The sequence below is a fragment of the Microcebus murinus genome, chromosome 3 (genome assembly GCF_040939455.1).
Source record: "Microcebus murinus isolate Inina chromosome 3, M.murinus_Inina_mat1.0, whole genome shotgun sequence".
Classification (NCBI taxonomy): domain Eukaryota; kingdom Metazoa; phylum Chordata; class Mammalia; order Primates; family Cheirogaleidae; genus Microcebus; species Microcebus murinus.
The window spans coordinates 52,051,233-52,071,572 of NC_134106.1; the positions used below are offsets into that span (position 1 = coordinate 52,051,233).

Genomic DNA, 20,340 nt, shown 5'->3' on the forward strand with positions numbered 1-20,340 from the left:
TTCTTTGCCCTTTAAAGTATTTTTAAATTGCCTTTGTTAGGTTTTGACAAAGAGAATCTGTGATATGCTTTTACTCTGCCTTCCACTCAGCCCTCAGAAGACCTGTAATTTTTGTAGTCCGCAGGTTAATAAAGATATTTACATTTTAGAGGCAATTTACATTCTGAAGCCCTGTTCTCTTGAAAAAAAAAAAAAAGGAATCAATTTACAACAGAAGAGGTAAAATGGTCAGACATATTTGAGAAATTGTTCAAAATATAAGAAATTCAATGAAAACAACTTGTCAAATTCACAAAAACTAAACCAGTATATTGAGGATGCACTAAAATAAGAAATACCAGATTTAAACATGTTTTCCTGAGAGTTCATTAAACTTTGTGAAAAACAATGTGGTAATATGTTTCACAATTGTTTTCTTTTATACAACATTCCAATTTGTCCTAAGGAAATAATCAGAATATGTATATAAAAATAATATAAATATATTAAAGATGTTTCCTAAAGTGGAAACTTTATTTCCCTTATTAGGAATAAAGATATTTCCTAAACTGGAAACTGATCTAAATATTGATCAGTAGATAAATGTTTACACATAAGTAGAAAATGCTCATTAAAAAAGGATACTAAGTTATATATGTTATGTGATCCTAATTTTATAAGAAAAATATGTTTATAGAAAAGAATGAAATGAAATACACATTCAAAATTTTATTCTTTATAATTTTTTGTATTTTTTCAAATATTCCATAATGAATATATATTCTTAAATTCACAGGAAAAATAAATAAGGTTAAGAGATACCTATTCTGTGATGGTTACCAGAGACTGGGAAGCAGGGGAGGTTAAAGAGACATTGATTAATGGGTATAAAAATACAGTTAGAGTTTGACAGAATAAGTTCTAGTGTTCTATAGCACAGTATTGTGACTATAGTTAACAGTAATTTATTACATATTTTAAAAACAAGAGATTTTCAATGTTCCCAACACAAAGAAATGATAAATGTTTGAGGTGACAGATATTCTAATTACCCTGATTTGATCATTATATCTCATATGCATAGATCAAAATATCACATGTACCCCATAAGTATGCAGTTATTACGTATAAAATTTAAAAAGGTGGCTATTCTTGATGAAATAAATATAAAGAAAATACTTGAATGCAAATTTATGAAGTATTAAATATGTAAGAGGATAATGAGTTTCAAGTGATAAGATGGCAAAAATGGTAAGATAATATTTGGAAAAATAAATAATAATAGACAATAAAGCTAAGAATAATATAAACCAAGTTAAACCAGAAGGTAAAAGATTAAATAATAAAATGATAAAATATGCATAAATGATTCAATGAATAAGATAATCTAAGATTAATGAATTTTAAAAATAAAATCACACTAAGCTGGAAGAAGTAGATGAAGTAGATACAAAATTGAATCTTGTTGTTAACGTCCTGTAAGAATGAGAATAAAAAGTGTTTTCTGGGCTGAGGAAGTCCGCCATTTGAGTACCTTTTTGCAGATTGGTAAGGGATAGAAGACAGTATCTATTTAATGGTGTCTTTTCCCCCGCCTTGCTTCTCATGTTTGAAAAAGCAAAAGTTCTTAGAAATTTTTTTTTTTTTTTTTTTTTTAGTTCTTAGAAATTTTAAAGGGGATGTGAAAGTTTTTCTTTGTTTCTTTATTCTGTCATGTTTTTGGAAGTCCTTAGTTATTTGGTGAAACTGTCTATGTGAAATGTTTTGTAAATCATTGTCATAATCAAGAAGTGTTTGGTTGTAAAAGAAGAAAGCCATTCAAAAAGGCTCAAGTAAAAGGGTAGGAGATATCTTATTAGGGCATGTTATTTTATTTAATTGCAGGTAGCCGTATGGAAACAGCTTCATGGAACCAGCTGGTTTGTTGACATTTCTCTGCATGTTTGCTGCTTTCTTTTCATTTGTTTTAAACTAACTTTCCTGCACATTCACTTAAATTTGGCCTCATCATGACCATCTCAAAATGACAGACTCAGACCTAGAGTCTACATGACTTCTGGGTCTTCTATGCACAATTAAGTATTCATGTTCTAATTCCAGATCCCCAGAAGAGAGTATCTAATTGCTTCAATCATTTGTGTTCTGAGACTAGGATTGGGAGTGAAGGAACAGGATCAAATAGTACAAAGGATCTGTCTCTTTAAGGGTTATGAGCAGGGCAGTTTCTCAAAGAAGAATTTATTGACAACTCTGGTAAACATCATGACTAATTTTATTTTTTATATATAATGTGAATAATTACAGAGTAAAGCAATTTTTTTTGTCTGATAGTGTCTTCCACTTTCACATAATTCACTTCCACGTGAGTTATGTGAGCCCATCTCTTTTGTTAGTAGCTTCATAGAGTGACTATAAGAACATGCCAACTTCTAGATAGAACTTCCTTAAATGAATCTCTGTATGTTAAGATTTCATTTTTTATTTTATATAAAATATTATCAAATGATAACTTTAATTCTATCCCTTAACAAATAAGTATTCTTTTTCACATTTTAAAATAAGACCATTCATGCTATATAGACATTAAAAACTAATATTTTAGGAAAATTGCTCTTGTTCTATATACATTTATAACATCACTTCCTGTATAATTTTAAAATCTGAAATCCTTTTAGCATGCAGAGTAAATAGATTATGATATACTGAAGGATTAAACTTCACTGTCTTGTGTCAGATTAATCCCTCATATATAGCGCATCACTTGACCTGACAGAAATATGGCTGCCATTCAGCAAAACTCAAAGTAACACATTTCATTATTTTATGTAGGATGAATGCTATGCTTCTTGACTGGTTGTTTTAAAGTTCTCCAAATTAAATTTAAATAAACCTCAAAAACACATTTTTCTCAGTTTCATAGGGATTCTTGGGAAAGGTATCTTTGTTTATGTGGTGAAATAGAACAATTAAATATTCAGTGATGATTCTTCCCACTTTATTGGGGTAATGTGCTAAGGATAATTTTTTATTTTTATATAAATGTTTTTACATTATTTTAAACTTTAATTTTCTCATCATGCAAATACAGATAAACTTCTGTATTTAAACAAAATAGTCCTATGAGAACATTGTTCCACTTGCTTATATATTTTGAATGAAATAGGTAAAATTATATGCATATAGATGAGTGTTAAAATGGAGTGTGAAAAATGAAGATAGCTGTGGGGATTATGGTTTGAAATTAATGTATATTTAAGAAATAGTTAAAGAAAATTTAAATAAATTAAAGCATAGGGTTTTTTTTCCCCTAACAGAAGGTTGTATGAAAGAATTTAAATGTATCATTTCAGTCAAATAATTCAGTAAATACAGCAGAAATATTGACTTTAAATTTATCTTAATAAAAAAATAAAAAGTTAAAAAATAAAAGTTTTAGTAAACATTTGCATAATGCATGAAAAATATTTATGTGTAATTTTTTTTTAAGAGACAGGGTTTTGCTATGTTGCCCAGGCTGGTCTTGAACTCCTGGCCTTAAAGAATCCTCCCATTGCAGCCTCCCCAAATTTTGGGATCATAGGCATGAGCCACTGCACCTTGCCTATTTATGTATAATTTATGTTAGAATAATTGTAAAGAAATAATTGTAAAGGAATACTTTACAACTGTAAAGGGTTGAGAACAGAAGTAGAATATTGAAGTAGATTATTAGTAGAACAAAATTAAAATCTGGATTTTTTATGAATTGTATTTTAAGTTCCATGACTTTTTTTCAATAAGACTTTATATGTATGAACAGTTTTAGATTCACTGCAAAATTGAGAGGAAAGTACAGAGTTTTCCCATATACTTCCTGTCCTTACATGTGCAATAGCCTCTCCTGCTATCAGCATCACCCACCAGAGTGGTACATTTGTTAGAGTTGATGACTCTACTACATTGACACATTGTCCACCCCAAATCCATAGTTTATATTAGGGTTCATTCTTGGTGTATAGTCTATGGGTTTTGACAAATGTACAATGACATATATTCACTATTACAGTATCATATAGAATAGTTTCATTGCCCTAAAAATTTTCTGTGCTCCACCTGTTCATCCCTCTTCTTCCTTAAACCCCTGTAAACCACTGATCTTTTTACTGTGTTCATAGTTTTGTTTTTCCACAATGTCATACAGTTGGAATAATACAGTAATTAGCCTTTTAATATTGGCTTCTTTCACTTAGTAATACATATTTAAGGTTCTTCCATGTCTTTTCATGGCTTAATAGCTCATTTATTTTTAGTGTTGAATAATATTCCATTATCTGATGTACCACAGCTTATCCATTCATCTACTGAAGGGCATTTTGATTGCTTCCAAGTTTTGGTGATTATGAATAAAGTTGTGATAAACATCTGTGTGCAGATTTTTGTGTGGACATAAATTTTCAGCTTTTATGGGTACATACCAAGGAATTCAACTGCAGGATCATATGGTAAGAGTATGTCTAATTTTATAAGAAACTGCCAAACTTTCTTCCAAAGTGGCTGTACAATTTTGTTTTTCCACATACAGTGAGTGAGGGTTCTTGTTCCACATCCTTTTAAGCATTTGGTGCCATCAGTGTTCTGGATTTTGGCCATTCTAATAGGTGTGTAATGGTATTTCATAACTTTAATTTGTATTTCCCTGATGACATTTGATGTAGAATATCTTTTTATAGGGTTCTTTTCATTGGTATATCTTGTTTGGTGAGGTGTCTATTAAAGCATTTGCCCCATATTTTTAGTTGGGTTCAACTTATTGTTGAATTTTAGGAATTCTTTATATATTTTGAGTAATAATTCTTTATGAAATATGCAAATATTTTCTCCTAGTCAATACGCTTGTGCTTTCATTCTCTTGACAGTATCTTTTGTAGAGCAAAAATTTTTAATGTTGATGATGAAAGTCAGCTTAATGATTTTTTTCTTTTGGGAGTCATGCCTTTGGTATCTTATATAAAAAGTCATCACTAAACCCAAAGTAATCTATATTTTTTCCTATGTTATTGTCTGGGAGTTTTATAGTTTTGTGTTTTATATTTAGGTCTGTGATCCATTTTGATTTAATTTTTGTGGCTAGTATAAGGTCTTTGGATTAATTTTCTTTTATATGTAGATGTTCCACCATCATTTATTGAAAAGACTATCTTTTCTCTAGAGTATTTCCTTTGCTCTTTTTGTTAAAGATCAGTTGACTACATTTAGTGGGTCTATTTCTGTGTCTCTATTCTGTTCCATTGATTAGGTTGTTATTCTTTCACCACCAACACACTGTCTTGATTATTGTAGCTTTACAGTAAGTCTTGAAGTTGTGTCATGTCAGTTCTCCTTCAGCATGGTGTTGTGGGTCTTTTGCCTCTCCAAACATTAGGATCAATTTGTTGATACTTATGAAATAATTTGCTGGGATTTTGATTGGGATGACATTGAATCTATAGATCAAGTTGGGAAGAATTGATATCTTGACAATATTGAGTTTTCCTGTCCACGAACATGAAATATCTTTCATTTATTTAGTTCATTGATTAGAGTTTTATAGTTTTCCTTATAGAGATCTTATAACTATTTTGTTAGATTTATACCTAAGTATTTCAGTTTTGGGGGTGCTAATATAATGCGCTTTTAATTTCACTTGGAATTAAAGGCTGAGAAGGAATGTGTTTTTAATGTCAAACTCCTCTTGTTCATTGCTGGTATATAGGAAAGTGATGAACCTTGGTGTATTAGCCTTGTATCCTGCAACCTTGCTATAATTGCTTATTAGTTCTAGGAATTTTCTTGTCAATTCTTTCACATTTTTTTCATGGCTTTTTTAAAAAAAGCAAATTGGTAGTCATTTAACTAAAGTTATAGTTTTAGATTATTAAAATATAGAAATATACTTAGCAAAATCTTGTAACTTCTGAAAGTCAGCTCTTTTTTGGAGTTATTTGAGGAGATAACAGATCTCAATGAATTTTTTTCAGAGCCTTCAACATCATAAAATAAGGCAAAACTAAAATCATGGTAAATACATACAACATAAAATTTACCATCTTACTACCATTTTTAAGTATACCGTTCAGTAGGTTTAAGTATATTCACATTGTTGTACGACTAACCTCGAGAACTTTTTATTATGTAAAACTGAAACTCTATACCCATTAAATAACAACTCCCAATGTCTTCTTTCCCTCAGCCTCAGGTGACCACCATTCTTTCTGTTTCTATGAATTTGACTACTTTAGCTAGATCATATAAGTGGAATCATTCAATATTTGTCCTTTTGTGACTAACTTATTTCACTCAGTATAATGTCTTCAAGCTTCATCTATGTTGTAGCATTGTCAAATTTCCTTCCTTTTTAAGGCTAAATGTTCCATTGTGTATATATATATATGCACCATGTTTTGTTTATTGATTCATCTGGCAATAGATATTTGGGTTTTTTCACTTTTTGGCTATTATGAGTAATACTGCTATTAATATGGGTACACTCATATCTGTTTGAGTCACTGCTTTCAATTCTTTTGGGTATTCTGAAGTGCAATGGCTGTATCCATATGACAATTCTGTTTTCAATTTTTTGAGCAGCCACCATAATGTTTTTCACTGGGGCTGTACCATTTTATGTTTCCACTGACAGTATACAAGGGTTCCAATTTCTTCACATTGCCAACACTGTTTTCTTTTCCTTTTTTTTTTTTTTTTTTGAGACAGGGTCTTGCTCTGTCACCCAGGCTGGAGAGCAGTGGCATTATCATAGCTCACTGCAACCTCAAACTTCAGAGCTCAAGAGATCCTCCTGAGATCCTCAGCCCCCCAAATATGTGGGACTACAGGTGCACGCCACCACGTTGAGCTAATTTTTCTATTTTTCATAGAGATGAGGCCTCGCTATGTTGCTCAGGCTAATCTTGAACTCCTGGCTTTAAGCAGTCCTCCTGCCTTGGCCTCACAAAGTGCCAAGACTACAGGTATGAGAAATTGTGCCCAGTCCCAATGCTGCTTTTCTGTCTTCTTTTTCTTTTCCTTTTTTCTTTCTTTCTTTCTTCTTTTAATGTAGTGGACATTCTAATGTGTGTAAAGTCGTATGCCATTGTGGTTTTGATTTTTATTTCCCTAATAATTAGTGATGTTGAGCATGATTTCATGTGCTCATTGTCCATTTGTATATCTTCTTTAGAGAAATGCCTATATTCAATTTCTTTGCCCATTTTTCAATTGGTTTTTGTTGAGTTGTAGTTCTTTCTATATTTTAGATATTAAGTTCTTATCAGATATGATTTGCAAATGTTTCTCCCATTCCATAGGTTGCTTATTTCCCCTTTTTTCCTATTTATTTACTATTTCAAAGAGACAAAGTCTCATTCTGTCACCCAGGCTAGAGTGCAGTGGCATGATCACAGTTCACTGTAGTCTTGAATTCCTGGGCTAAAGCAATTCTGCTGCCTTAGCCTCCTGAGTAGGTGAGAGTACAGATGTGCACCATGACGTCTGGCTAATTTTTAAATTTCTTATAGAGATAGGATCTTGCTTTATCGTTCAGGTTGGTCTCGAACTCTTGGGCTCAAGCAGTTCTCCTGCCTTGGCCTCTCAAAGTGCTGGGATTACAGGAATGAACCACCACACCTGGCTTTAAAGTTTCTTTTTCACTGTGCTGATAGTGTCCTTTGATGTATAGAAATTTTCAATTTGGTGAAGTTTAATTTATCTATTTTTATTTCTGTTCCTGTGTTGTGTCATATCTAAGAAATCATTGCCAAGTCCAATATAATGAAGCTTTCCCCATGTTTTCTTCTAAGAGTTTTATAGTTTTAGGTCTTACATGGGAGTTTTTGATCAATTTTGAGTTAATTTTTGTATATGGTATAATGTAAGGGTCCCACTTTATTCTCTTTGAAAAAATGTTATTTATTTATTTAAGAGAAAGCTTCTTGCTCTTTTGCCCAGGCTAGAGTGCAGTGGTGTGATCACAGCTCACTGCAGCCTTGAACTCCTGGGCTCAAGCAGTCCTCCTGCTTCAACCTCCCAAGTAGTTGGGATCATAGGCACGTGCTACCATGCCTGGTTAATTTTAAAAAAAATGTTTTTGGTAGAGATGGGGTCTTGCTATATTGTCCCGGCTTGTTTTGAACTTCTGGCATCAAGCGATCCTCCCAGCTTGGCATCCCAAAGTGCTGGGATTACAGTGGTGAGCCACTGTGCCTGACCACATGCATACGATATTTTTAAAGAATGTAAGTGGTATGGTTTTAAAGTAAAACTGTAGTCATAAGTTTGATAGCCTTAGTCTTTACTAATGGAGAGGTAGCAAAACTTCATGTCCATCCTCTTAAGGTCCTAGGTGGGCCCAAGAATTAAAGTGACATAAGAGGGATAAACAGGAGAAGAGTATACACTTTTATTTGATACAAGTTTTATGTGTCAGGGGAGTCCTCAAAGAAATGAAGACCTGAAGAAGCAGTTAGTCACACATATACGGGATTGGATAAAGAACAATAAGTTGGGAAAATGGGATAAGATAAAAGGAGATTGGGATAGAATAGAGTAGTTAACTGGATAGAGAAGTAGCTAAGAGGATAAGGGTTAGTAAAACCCGATTTGTTTGTACAACTTTGGCCTCAACTTTTTGACTTTTTTGGGAAGAATGTGGCATCTTGTATATGGAAATTTCATTTCTTGCTTTTAAGAAACACCAGGAAAGTCATAGTAATCTTTTTTTTACCTGCTGTTTTTCAAGTGCCTTTAACTTAGTCAATATGCTAGAGTAGTATAATTTTAACATTTAGATACTTGGTAAGAGAAAAGTTTATCATAGTTTTGATTATTTGGCCTTTTAATGAATGAAAAACATTTAGATCTTAGCATTCCAAACACAGTTTATTCCAGTAGTAAGGCACAGTAAAATAGCTAATATGAATTATTGTAGAAATAATTTCAAATCTAAGAATTTTGGAGACTAGTTGAAAAAGCTCATGGATCTGTTCCTGAAGGACAAGCTGTGAACCTGTCAGTCCTAGCACAGATGCTACCTAGCTGTTCCTGCCTTTACCACTCTTCTTTCTTTAGAGCTGTGGTAACCCATTCATAATCCTTTCAGGCTCTAGCAGAGCAGGAACATCAGTTTGCTGGAATGTTTAATAAAAATCCTTAGATTCACAGCATTTGGATAATATAGCATTTATTAATCATGAAAATGATAGAAGATCTCATTCGCAATATATTCTTATTGCTGTCTAAACTTGGATTTCTATACATTTGAGCTAATTTTTTAGAGGCATGTAAAGTAGGGAAAATGGGAAATTTGCCAAAGAACCAAAATTTGTTTAATTTTCACCTAGATAACTGGCAAACTTATCATTATGAATATTATCATAACTATATAGAAAAAGATAGATGTATTAATATCCATATTTTATCTTTAACACTTCATTCAAATTTTTACTTTTTAACGTAGACTATGGTCTTCTCACATAGAACTAGAAGCAGTATTGAACTTTTCTACCAGCCTCTCACCTAGTTGCAAAGATAGTGGTCAAATGAGTAAAATGATATGATAGATCAGGAAATGTGGTTTGTATTTTTGAGTTAATGACTATTTACCAGAAAATCTGGAGAAAATGTTGCAATCTTGGCAAAATATCTTTTCAATACATTTTTTATTTTTAATTTAGTTAACTTTTGATTATCTGTGTGATAAGGATGGGAATAGTAAAATGAAAATTTGCTGGTAACTCTCAGTATAGCTTATATATTTATTACTAAAATTTCAGTGCAGTAGCAAAGGAAAAATCTAATTTGAGTTTCCTTTTTTTCTTTGTTATATCCTCTAGTAGAGTTACAGATGAATAGGAAGTAGAAAGAAAAATTTGAAGCATAAAACCTTTAGTCTAATTGAGTTTTACTATAAGATTTAATTATATAGCCGGGCACGGTGGCTCAAGCCTGTAATCCTAGCTCTCTGGGAGGCTGAGGCGGGCGGATTGCTCGAGGTCAGGAGTTCGAAACCAGCCTGAGCAAGAGCGAGACCCCGTCTCTACTATAAATAGAAAGAAATTAATTGGCCAACTAATATATATACAAAAAATTAGCCGGGCATGGTGGTGAATGCCTGTAGTCCCAGCTACTTGGGAGGCTGAGGCAGGATGATTGCTTGAGCCCAGGAGTTTGAGGTTGCTGTGAGCTAGGCTGACGCCATGGCACTCACTCTAGCCTGGGCAACAAAGCGAGACTCTGTCTCAAAAAAAAAAAAAAAAAAAGATTTAATTATATAATTTATATACAGTATTTTAGAAAGATGTTGATTATTATAGTGATCTATCATTGTAAAATATCTACTATCTGCTAACAAACGGGTGTTAAGAACTGTGAAAAGTCTGAGATTTTACCCTACTTACAAGCTAACAAGTTATTGAACTACAGTTTTATGGATGCAGGTAGAAACGTGAGACTCCTAGGTCAGAGATAAAGGGATAGTGTTTTACTCACAGCAGTAGCAGCCAAAGTATGAACATTTTTTTCTTTTTCTTTTTCTTTTCTTTTCTTTCTCTTTCTCTCTCTCCTCCCCTCCCTCTCTCTCTCTCCCCTCCTCCCCTCCCCTCCTCCCCTCCCCTCCTCCCCTCCCCTCCTCCCTTCCCCTCCCCTCCTCCCTTCCCCTCCCCTCCCCTCCTCTCTTCCCCTCCCCTCCCCTCCCCTCCCCTCCCCTCCCCTCCCCTCCTCTCCTCTCCTCTCTCTCTCTCTTTCTTTCTTTCTTTTTTTCCTTTTTTGCATTTGATTTCCTGAACCCTGTTCCCATAGGGCAATGTGAAGAGGGCCAGATGATACCTGCATACTTCATGGGCTGTGTGAAGGAGAGGAAACATGAACCTAAAGAACTCAAATCTTTTATTAATATAATGGGCAGTAAGTATGCCTGCCCTCTGCTCGAGAAAGGAGACAGTATCTCTGTATTCCAAAGGGCAGTCAGGGCAAGTAAGTCATAGCAGTAATTTGAGAGACCCATGAAGAATTGTCTACCAACAGTGGGTCTGGGCTGAATTTTTTTTTTTAATAAATACTTTATTTGTAATGTAAATTAATAATATAAATAAGATCAGAAGAGGATAAATACTTGGGAGAATAAAGTTTATATTTTCTACCTAATGTACAATTTAACTTACTTTGAAAATTTGTACATCATTGAAAATGAGTAGGTTAAAGATTTTTATTAATACTTAGGATCACTTTGCTGATGTTATGCTACATATTTTTTAAACTAATAAAACTTTATTTTGAAAACACTCTGAATTTAAAACTCTTATTCAGACTGTCTTTCCTTTTTAAAAATTCATACAGAGAGATTTTAATTTGTATCAGGTCATGAAAAAGTTTAGATGAGAAAAAGGCAGGTTCCTTTTTGAAGTTAAAAAAAGTTTCTAATTATTTACACCAAACCAAAGTGAACCATTCGGAGAGAACCACCATCTCCAATTTCCTGCAAATAAATAAATAAAAATAATTAAAATCATGTTTAAACAGAGTAAAAAGTAATTGACTTAACATTTATAATTTTAATATTTTAAACTTAAGTATTTATAGTGAAACAAAATAGTTTAAAATGCACAGTCCATATGTAAACAAGAGAACTGTATATTTATCATAATTATTAAAATTTTGATATAGTATTCATAAAAATTAGTTGAGGTAATATATGAAGCATAAAAAGGCAAAGAAATAAGGAGAGGATATTAGTTGAAATTTCAAAGCATCTCAAGGCTCCAACTGTGGGTCATCATTTGTATTCTACTTATTTGATTTTTCTTTTATATTTCAGGATATTATGGCGATACAAACATTTTGGTTACATGTTATGACTTTGCCACATCCAAACCATGATTTGAGGCATGCCCTTTCCCCCAGTACAATGCTCACTGCGTCCATTAGTTGTGAGTTTACCCACACCCAATCTCCCAATGCCCAAAGAATATTACTACTGTGTGAGCACCTTAGTGTTGATCAGTCAGTGCCAATTTGATGGTGTGTACATGTGGTGCCTATTCTTCCATTCTTGTCATACCTCACTTCAGAGGATGGGCTCAAGCTCTATTCAGGAAAATATAAGAGGTGCTAGATCACCGTCATTTTTTATAATTGAGTAGTATTCTATTGTATACATATACCATATTTTATTAATCCACTCATGGATTGATGGGCACTTGGGCTGTTTCTACATCCTTGCTATAGTGAATTGTGCTGCCATAAACAATTGAGTGCAGATGTCTTTATTATAGAATGACTTTTGTTCCTTTGGGGAGATGTCTAATAGTGCTATTGCTGTGTCAAATGGTATTTCTGTATTCTACTTTGATTTGATTTTAAAATACTGTGTGTTCTAAAAGGTATTCTATATAATGCACATTTCTTAATTGTGGTGTTTTACTGAGTGAGAGTGACTCTTGAGGTAATGGTTCACAAAATAGAAAAGATCACAGTTTAATAAGCCTTTTATAAAATTTATGAAGCTGCAAAGAAATATTAACAAGAACCTCATCTATTAATATTTCCCATTTGTTACTCTTTCCATCATTCTTTCACCACCCCACCCCCACCTCCCACCAACCCCATCAGGTACAGAAGCACAACAGATTTTATGGGATTCTGAAATTGGAGGATGTCTGAAGAGAAGACTAAAGATGAGTGTTATTATTTGAAAAATAATATAGGGACATTTTTGAGAACTTGAAGATAACCTACTTGGAGTTGAAAGGGTAAAGGTGAAAGAGTAGGGATGACAGCACAGACACTACTGTGTCATAATTGGAGACATTTTGCTTAAAGTATAGGTGAAAATAATTTATTTAAAAATAATTTAGTTTAAGGTTATTCCTTAAGTTATATCTTAAAATTTCTTTTTACTGAGAGAAGCCTTTCAGAAAGGCTCCATTTATACTATTTTAATTAGTCACATCTCAACACAGATATGGGGCTGGAAAGTAAGGGCAACATATGTATGTATGAATGTGCCTGTGGATCCTGATACACACAAAATTAAAAAAAAAAAAAAAAAAAAAACAAACCTGGAAAAACAGGTAACAAGATGAATGAGTAATTTAATACTGCCGGAGGCAAGTGTGTGTGTGCAGAGAGGGAGGAAGTTCCAGGATTTTAGGTAGCTTTCAATTTAAAAACAAAATATAAGCACTGTAATGCTTAAAAGAAGCTTCAACTCTTGGCTTATAAGCTACCATGCCAAAATCTGTTTTCTATACCACTAGAGTGGTCATTGAGAAACCTGGAGTTAGGTTTTTGGTCTCATTCACTAACTGGCAGAGTTCCTAGGTAAATTATTTTATTGTCCTAATATTTGAATATACTTGTTGCTAGAAGGCCAGACTATATACCCAAGGAGTCATGTGGTTCAGCCATTTTTCTTATGTTCTGTAGTGGTTTTTTTCCCCTAGGCCTTAATACCTCTCTTATATTAGGAATTACATTTAAAAAAGTAAGAATCAACTTTTCAAGGATTTCCCAGGATTTAAAAAAAACACAAAAACTATTCCTCTGAAGGATTTCCTTAAAAATCAATTGTGTTTTTAAAAGACTGACTTCAGGGCATTTCCAAGGTTTCAAGGATATCTTATTCCATGCTAAATAACATTGACTTGTACCCTATTTATCTTAGGTGGGTATTTTGAAGACTAATGAAATAATGTATTTTATATTCAGTTATATAATCATTATTAAAAGTAAAGCATATTCATTAAATAACATTTGGAAAACAGAAAAGTACAAAAATTTACCCATAGTCCCACCAGTCATATAAAAACTATGATTAACATATTTGCTTCCTATTTCCCCCCCAACATGTTTTATTTATTTATTTTAAACATAGCTGAAATCATACTGTGCATACAATTCTATATCTTTTTTTGGCCTCAATTCAAACACTTTTCAGTGCTCTCACAGTCTGTTTTTAATAATTAAATTTTATTTCATTAAATGCTAAAGCTTTATTTAACCATTCCTTTTTTGGCTTAAATTTATGTTTTTCCAATTTCTTCTTCTTTTTTTTAAATAAATAACCCTATGATGGACATTCTTAGGTATGAAGTTTTTATTCCTGTAATAGGAATATTTCCTTGATATGCAACTATAGAAATAGAAGTATTAGACCAAAGTTTATGAAATTTTAGGCCTGTGGATACACTGTAGAATTGGTAGTTTTGCTTTGTTTCTTTCCTAGTTTGGGAGGAGGTAATTTTGTTAGTAATAGGAAGTTGTGGTTCCAAGGGAGATTGATCTTCATTTTTTTATGTGCTGAAATTGTGCTTACCCTTGACTAAAGCTACATGTTAATTCCCGTAGTAATTTACAGCAACAAAAGGGTTTTCCCCAGTCCCTCATTCGATTTCTACATGTGGTTAAGTGCATTTTCCGAGCCACACCCTGTTGCTGTTACCTAACATTGGGTGATACCAGGTCACTTTATTTTAAATGTACACAGACTTTTGTAAGCAAATTCAGCAGACAAGTTAAGGTGTGCTTTGCTACAAACTGGATTTTGACCTGTTGCTCACTTAATACAGATTGTTTTTTTTAAATATACTAATTGATTGTCTCATTATTTTATGTTAGGTTTCCTCTGTGTTACCAATGGTCTCTCTTGCAGTTTCTGATTTAACAGTAATTAAATCATAGAAGTGTAATAGTTTAGAGGTAGAAGAAACAGTAAAACTCTAATCTGAAATCCTTTTATAGATGAACAATTTGAGGCTCATATAGATTAAGTGTTTAAGTCTTTTGTCAAAAGTGACTTTAGTAGCAGAGTTGAGATTAGAATTTCTCTGTGAAGTGTTTTTTCCACTTATGTTTTTTTGTTTTTACTAACAACATGTGTTCCACAGGCTGCTTCATGATTAACTCCTGTGACTCCCTATTCCTGTCATTTAAAACCACTGCTTATAAGCATGCTAGTAGCCCACTCTCTGTAGCAGGGGTTGCTTTACTGAGCAAATTAACCAGCTACTTAAGTTTCACTATTGAATATTCTGCTTGCATATTTGGTATCATACAGAGATTTCTGTTTAATCAACAATACAGAGGTTTGGTGCTTGATGTTTTTTGTAGAAAATGCAGTCTCAAACTGATTATACTTCAGCGCTTGCCAAGGCTTAAGGCTTCTAGTACTTATGAGAGGTTAATTGATAAGCTAACTTTCTAACTTTCTAACTTCTGTGTTAAGTATGCCATCAGAAAGGAATGTACTTAGAACATGTCATTTCACCTTTTCACAGAAATGCTTTCACTGAATTATGATTTAATATAATTCCTTCAGGTTTTATAGAAGAGTTATAAGAGGCATCTTTGTGAATAGGATTTCTGTCTTTTTTTTCTTGAGACAGAGTCTCCCTCTGTAACCTGGGCTACAGTGTAGTGACATCATCATAGCTCACTGCAATCTAAAACTCCTGGGCTCAAGTGATCCTCCTACGTCAGCCTCCCGAGTAGCTGGAACTATAGGTGCGAGCCACCATGCCAGCTAATTTTTCTGTTTTTTTAGAGATGATCTTGCTCTTGCTTAGGCTGGTCTCAAACTCCTGGCCTCAAGTAGTCCTCCTGTCTTGGCCTCCCAAAGTGCTAGGATTATAGGCATAAGCTACTGCCATGCCTGGTAGGATTTCTGTCTTTTTCAAAAACCTACTTGAAGACATATTAAGTTAGTTTTCCAGTCTTTTTACACTAGCATTCTTCAGTGTGACCATAGTGCTAGAAAAATGTTCTATCTAGATAAATTTACTATTTGCATACTTTAATAAATTAAGTCTATACAAATAATAATGAACTGTGTTTTAGGGTTTACAAAATGGTGTCACATTACCTAATTTGACATAGCAATTATAATATTATTAGATTAAATAAAATTACTCTCATTTTACAGATGAGGAAACAGATATAGAGGTATGTAGTAGTAAGGAAGTAATAGAACAAAACTGGACTGGACTAGATTGCCTATTAAGTCCTGCATTCTTTTTGCTATATCATGATGCCTCTCAAAGTAAACCTATTTTCCTTTTTTGTCTTTGCTTTCCCAAATTCAGAGCTAAATTCAATTTTAATTTGTATAAAACAGCCCAATATTCAACATCTCTTACTCTGTAACTTTTGATTTATGTTTTATGTATAACTTATTTTAGATATCATATATAAAGTACTTTTATGAACTGCCCCAAATCTTTCAGAAAGTAAATAGGTCATAAATACTGAGATAAATGGGAAGAATGAGCCTATATTATGGCTGTGTTGACAGTTTTGTTTTTTGTCTAATGATTCATCTAACTCTCCTCTTTAGGGAGTATGTTGATATATTAAAAATATATTTTTAAAAATCTGTTTTTTGGCTGGGTGCGGTGGCTCATGTCTGTAATCCTAGCACTTTGGAAGGCTGAGGTTGCAGGGTTGCTTGATGCCAGGAGTTTGAAACCATCCTGAGCAAGATCAAGACCCCATCTCTAAAAAAAATAGAAAAATTAGCTGAGCATTGTGGTGTGCACCTGTAGTCCCAGCTCCTTGGGAGGCTGAGGCAGGAGGATCACCTGAGCCTAGGAGTTTAAGGTTGCAGTGAGCTATGATGACACCACTACACTCTAGCCCAGGTGACAGAGCAAGATCCTGTCTCCAAAAAAAATCAGTTTTTTGAGGAAAGAATTAGTATAAGAATAGTATATCACTTAATCCATCTCAACAAATACTTAAAGATACTGTCATCCATCAAGTAAGTTAATAAACTTATGATAGAAGTTTTAGTGAACATAAAAATTGCTACTTCAATCATATTTACAAGTTACACACTTTTCATTCAAGGTGCTCTTTATTAATGTAATTGTCAATATATAAATTTTGTGTGTGTGTGTGTGTATACACACATACTTCCTATTCTGTCTGCACCACTTCCCTTTGGCTGGGTTTAACTTTCCTGGGTGATAGTAAAAGCATAAAGTAATATAAGCAGCTATATCTGCAATAATTCCACATTAAAAGAATGAATTTCTGCCATTTCCAAATCTAAGATTACTTCCAGACAGTATGAGCAGTACAAACAAGACAATGTAGTTATGTAACTACATGATTTATTACCTACTTTACTATGACCAAAAGTCAGTGGGAGGGAACAAGAGGTATGCTCTATACCTAAACTCATTCAAATATATAGCCCCAAGTTAATCTAAGAAAATAATTTAAACTTGAAGTTATTAAAGTTTAAAGAAGAATTCAAATTCTTTCCCTCAGTTTTTGTCTTTAGCACAAATTCTTCCAAAATCTTCGCAAGAGCTAGCTAGACCTCTAGTGGTTTCAGTTCTTCCTTTTTCTTTTAATTTTTTTTATTGTGATGAAATATATATAACATAAAGTTTACTATTGTAACTATTTTTAAGTGTACAGTTCAGTGGCATTATGTACATTCAGATTGTTGTGTAACCATCACTACTATCCATCCCCAGAACATTTTCATCAAACTGAAACTCTGTACTCATCAAATAACAATTTTTCATTCCCTACTTTCTTCAGCTCCTGGTAACTATTTTACTTTCTCTCTCTAGAAATTTGACTATTCCAAGGTACTCATGTAAGTGGACTCACACAGTATTATATATGTTCTTTTGAGCCTGGATTATTTTACTTAGCATAATGTTTTAAGGTTTCATCCATGTTGTAGCAGGTATCAGAATTTCATTCCTTTTTATTAGGGCCAAATAATAGTCCATTGCATGTATTAAGGTATACCACATTTTGCGTAAGCATTTATCTGTTGATGGACATATGAGTTGTTTCTACTTTTAGGCTATTGTGACTAAAGCTGCTATGAATATGGGTATAAAAATATCTGTTCATATCATCCTTGCTTTTGAGCCTTTGGGTGTACACCAGAAATCGAATTTCTGGATCATATAATATAGTTCTATGTTTAATTTTTTGAGAAACTACCACTGTTTTCCACATAGGCCACACCATTTTATATACCCACAAGCAATGTACAAATGTTCTAATTTCTCTACATCTTTACTAACACTTCTTGCTTTCTGTTTTTTGATATTTTTTTTTTTTTTTTTTTTTTTTGAGACAGAGTCTCACTTTGTTGCCCAGGCTAGAGTGAGTGCCGTGGCGTCAGCCTAGCTCACAGCAACCTCAAACTCCTGGGCTCGAGCGATCCTTCTGCCTCAGCCTCCCGAGTAGCTGGGACTACAGGCATGAGCCACCATGCCCGGCTAATTTTTTTTATATATATATATCAGTTGGCCAATTAATTTCTTTCTATTTATAGTAGAGATGGGGTCTCGCTCTTGCTCAGGCTGGTTTTGAACTCCTGACCTTGAGCAATCCGCCCGCCTCGGCCTCCCAAGAGCTAGGATTACAGGCGTGAGCCACCGCACCCGGCCTTGTTTTTTGATATTAAACATCCTTTTGCTTCTTGGTGTCTTGGGTAAAATCAAATGGCAATAGCTATCCTAATTTACGTGAAGTAGTCTCTCATTGTGATTTTGATTTGCATTTTCCTAACGGTTAGTGATGTTGAGCATCATTTCATGTGCTTATTGGCCACTTGTATATCTTGGAAGAAATGTCTGTTGGAGTCCTTTGCCCATTTTTAAATTTTTTTTGTTTGTTTTTAAGCTGTAGGAAGGTTTTTTGTTGTTGTTTTTTTTTATTTTTAAGAGACAGTGTCTTGCTCTGTTACCCAGGCTGGAGTGCAGTGACACAGTCGAGCTCACTGTAACCTCAAACTCCTGGGCTCAAGCAATCCTCCTGCCTCAGCCTCATGAGAAGCTGAGAGTATAGGTGCATGCCACCGTGCCTGGCTAATTTTTTTTTTTTTTTTTTTTTGCTCATTTTTTTTAGAGATAGGATCTCATTATATTCCCATGTCTTGCACTCCTGTTCTCAGGCAATCCTCCTTTTTCAACCTTCCGAGTAGCTGGGATTATAGGCATGAGCCACTTTGCCTACCTTGTAGGAAGTTCCTTATATATTCTGGTTAGTAGTCACTTACCAGATAATATGATTTACAAATACGTTTGTCCCTCGGTATCTCTAGGGGTTGGTTCCAGGTCCCTCGATCTGTGGTTGGTTAAATCCACACTTGTGGACCCATCCATACTGACAGCTGAATGTATTTTCTTCTATTGTGTGGGCTGCCTTTTTTACTGTTGATAGTGTCCTTTGATGGACAACATTTTTAAAAATTTCAATGAAATCTAATTTATGTGTTTTTTTTTCCTGTGCTTCTGGTGTCTTATCCTTGAAACCACTGCCAAATCGAATGTTGTGAACCATTTCCCTATTTTCTTCTAAGAGGTTTATATTTTAGACCTTATGCTTAGGTCTTTGATACATTTTGAGTTAATTTTTATATATGGTATAAGGTAAGGGTCCAATTTCATACTTTTGCATATGGATATCCAGTTTTCCCAGCATTAGTTGTTGAAAAGGCTGTCTATTCTCCCATTGAATGGTCTTGGCATCTTTGTCAGAAATCATTTATCCATATACACAAGGGTTTATTTCCAGGCACTCTGTTCTATTCCATGGTTCTATATGTCTTTATGCTGGTCCCATAATGTTTTGATTACTGTAGCTTTGTAGTAAATTTTAAAATCAGGAAATATGTATTTTTTAACTTTGTTTTTCATTTTCAAGATTATTTTGGCTTTTCAGGGTCCCTTGATTTCCCATATTAATTTAAGGGTAGTTTTTTTTTCTATTTCTGCAAATAATGTTGAGATTTTGATAGGGATTGGGTGAGTATTCTATATATATGTCTATTCCATTCAGTTGGTCTATAGTGTTGCTCAGGTCCTCTGTCTCCTTATTGATACTCTGTCTGATTATTCTATCCATTATTGAAAGTGAGGTACTGAAGTCTCCTAATACTATTGCATTGCTGTCTATTTCTTCTTTTAATTCTGTTAATGTTTGCTTCATATATTTTAGAGGCCTGATGTGTGGTGCATAAATATTTATAGCCGTTATATCTTCCTGGTGAACTAATCCTTTAATAATTATATGGTATTTGTTCTAGTCTCTTGTAAGTTTTTGACTTAAAGTTGATTTTGTCTGATATCATTATTGCCACCCCTGCTGTCTTGTGCTTACTATTTACATGGAATATCTTTTTCTGTCCTTCCAGTTTCTTCTTATGTATTAGATCTAAAATGAGTCTCTTATGTGCAGCATATTATTGGATCTTGTTTTTTGTTGTTGTTGTTTTTGCAGTGGCATGATCATAGCTCACTGCGGCCTCAAACTCCTGGGCTCAAGGGATCCTCCTGCCACAACCTCCCAAGTGACTAGGAGTATAGGTGCATGCTACCATGC

General features: G+C 33.7%; 1 protein-coding gene across 3 annotated transcripts in view; it reads right to left on the minus strand.

Annotated features, from left to right (window-relative positions):
* Positions 1-10,747: 10,747 nt before the first annotated feature.
* WDPCP (WD repeat containing planar cell polarity effector) overlaps positions 10,748-20,340 on the minus strand; it is a 327,586-nt gene continuing 317,993 nt past the window's right edge. For all 3 annotated transcript variants that reach the window (XM_012764900.3, XM_012764898.3, XM_012764905.3), the window contains exon 18: positions 10,748-11,464. In XM_012764900.3, the coding sequence (XP_012620354.2) occupies positions 11,414-11,464 (51 nt within the window). In that variant the 3' untranslated portion in view covers positions 10,748-11,413. The remainder of the gene's footprint in view (positions 11,465-20,340) is intronic.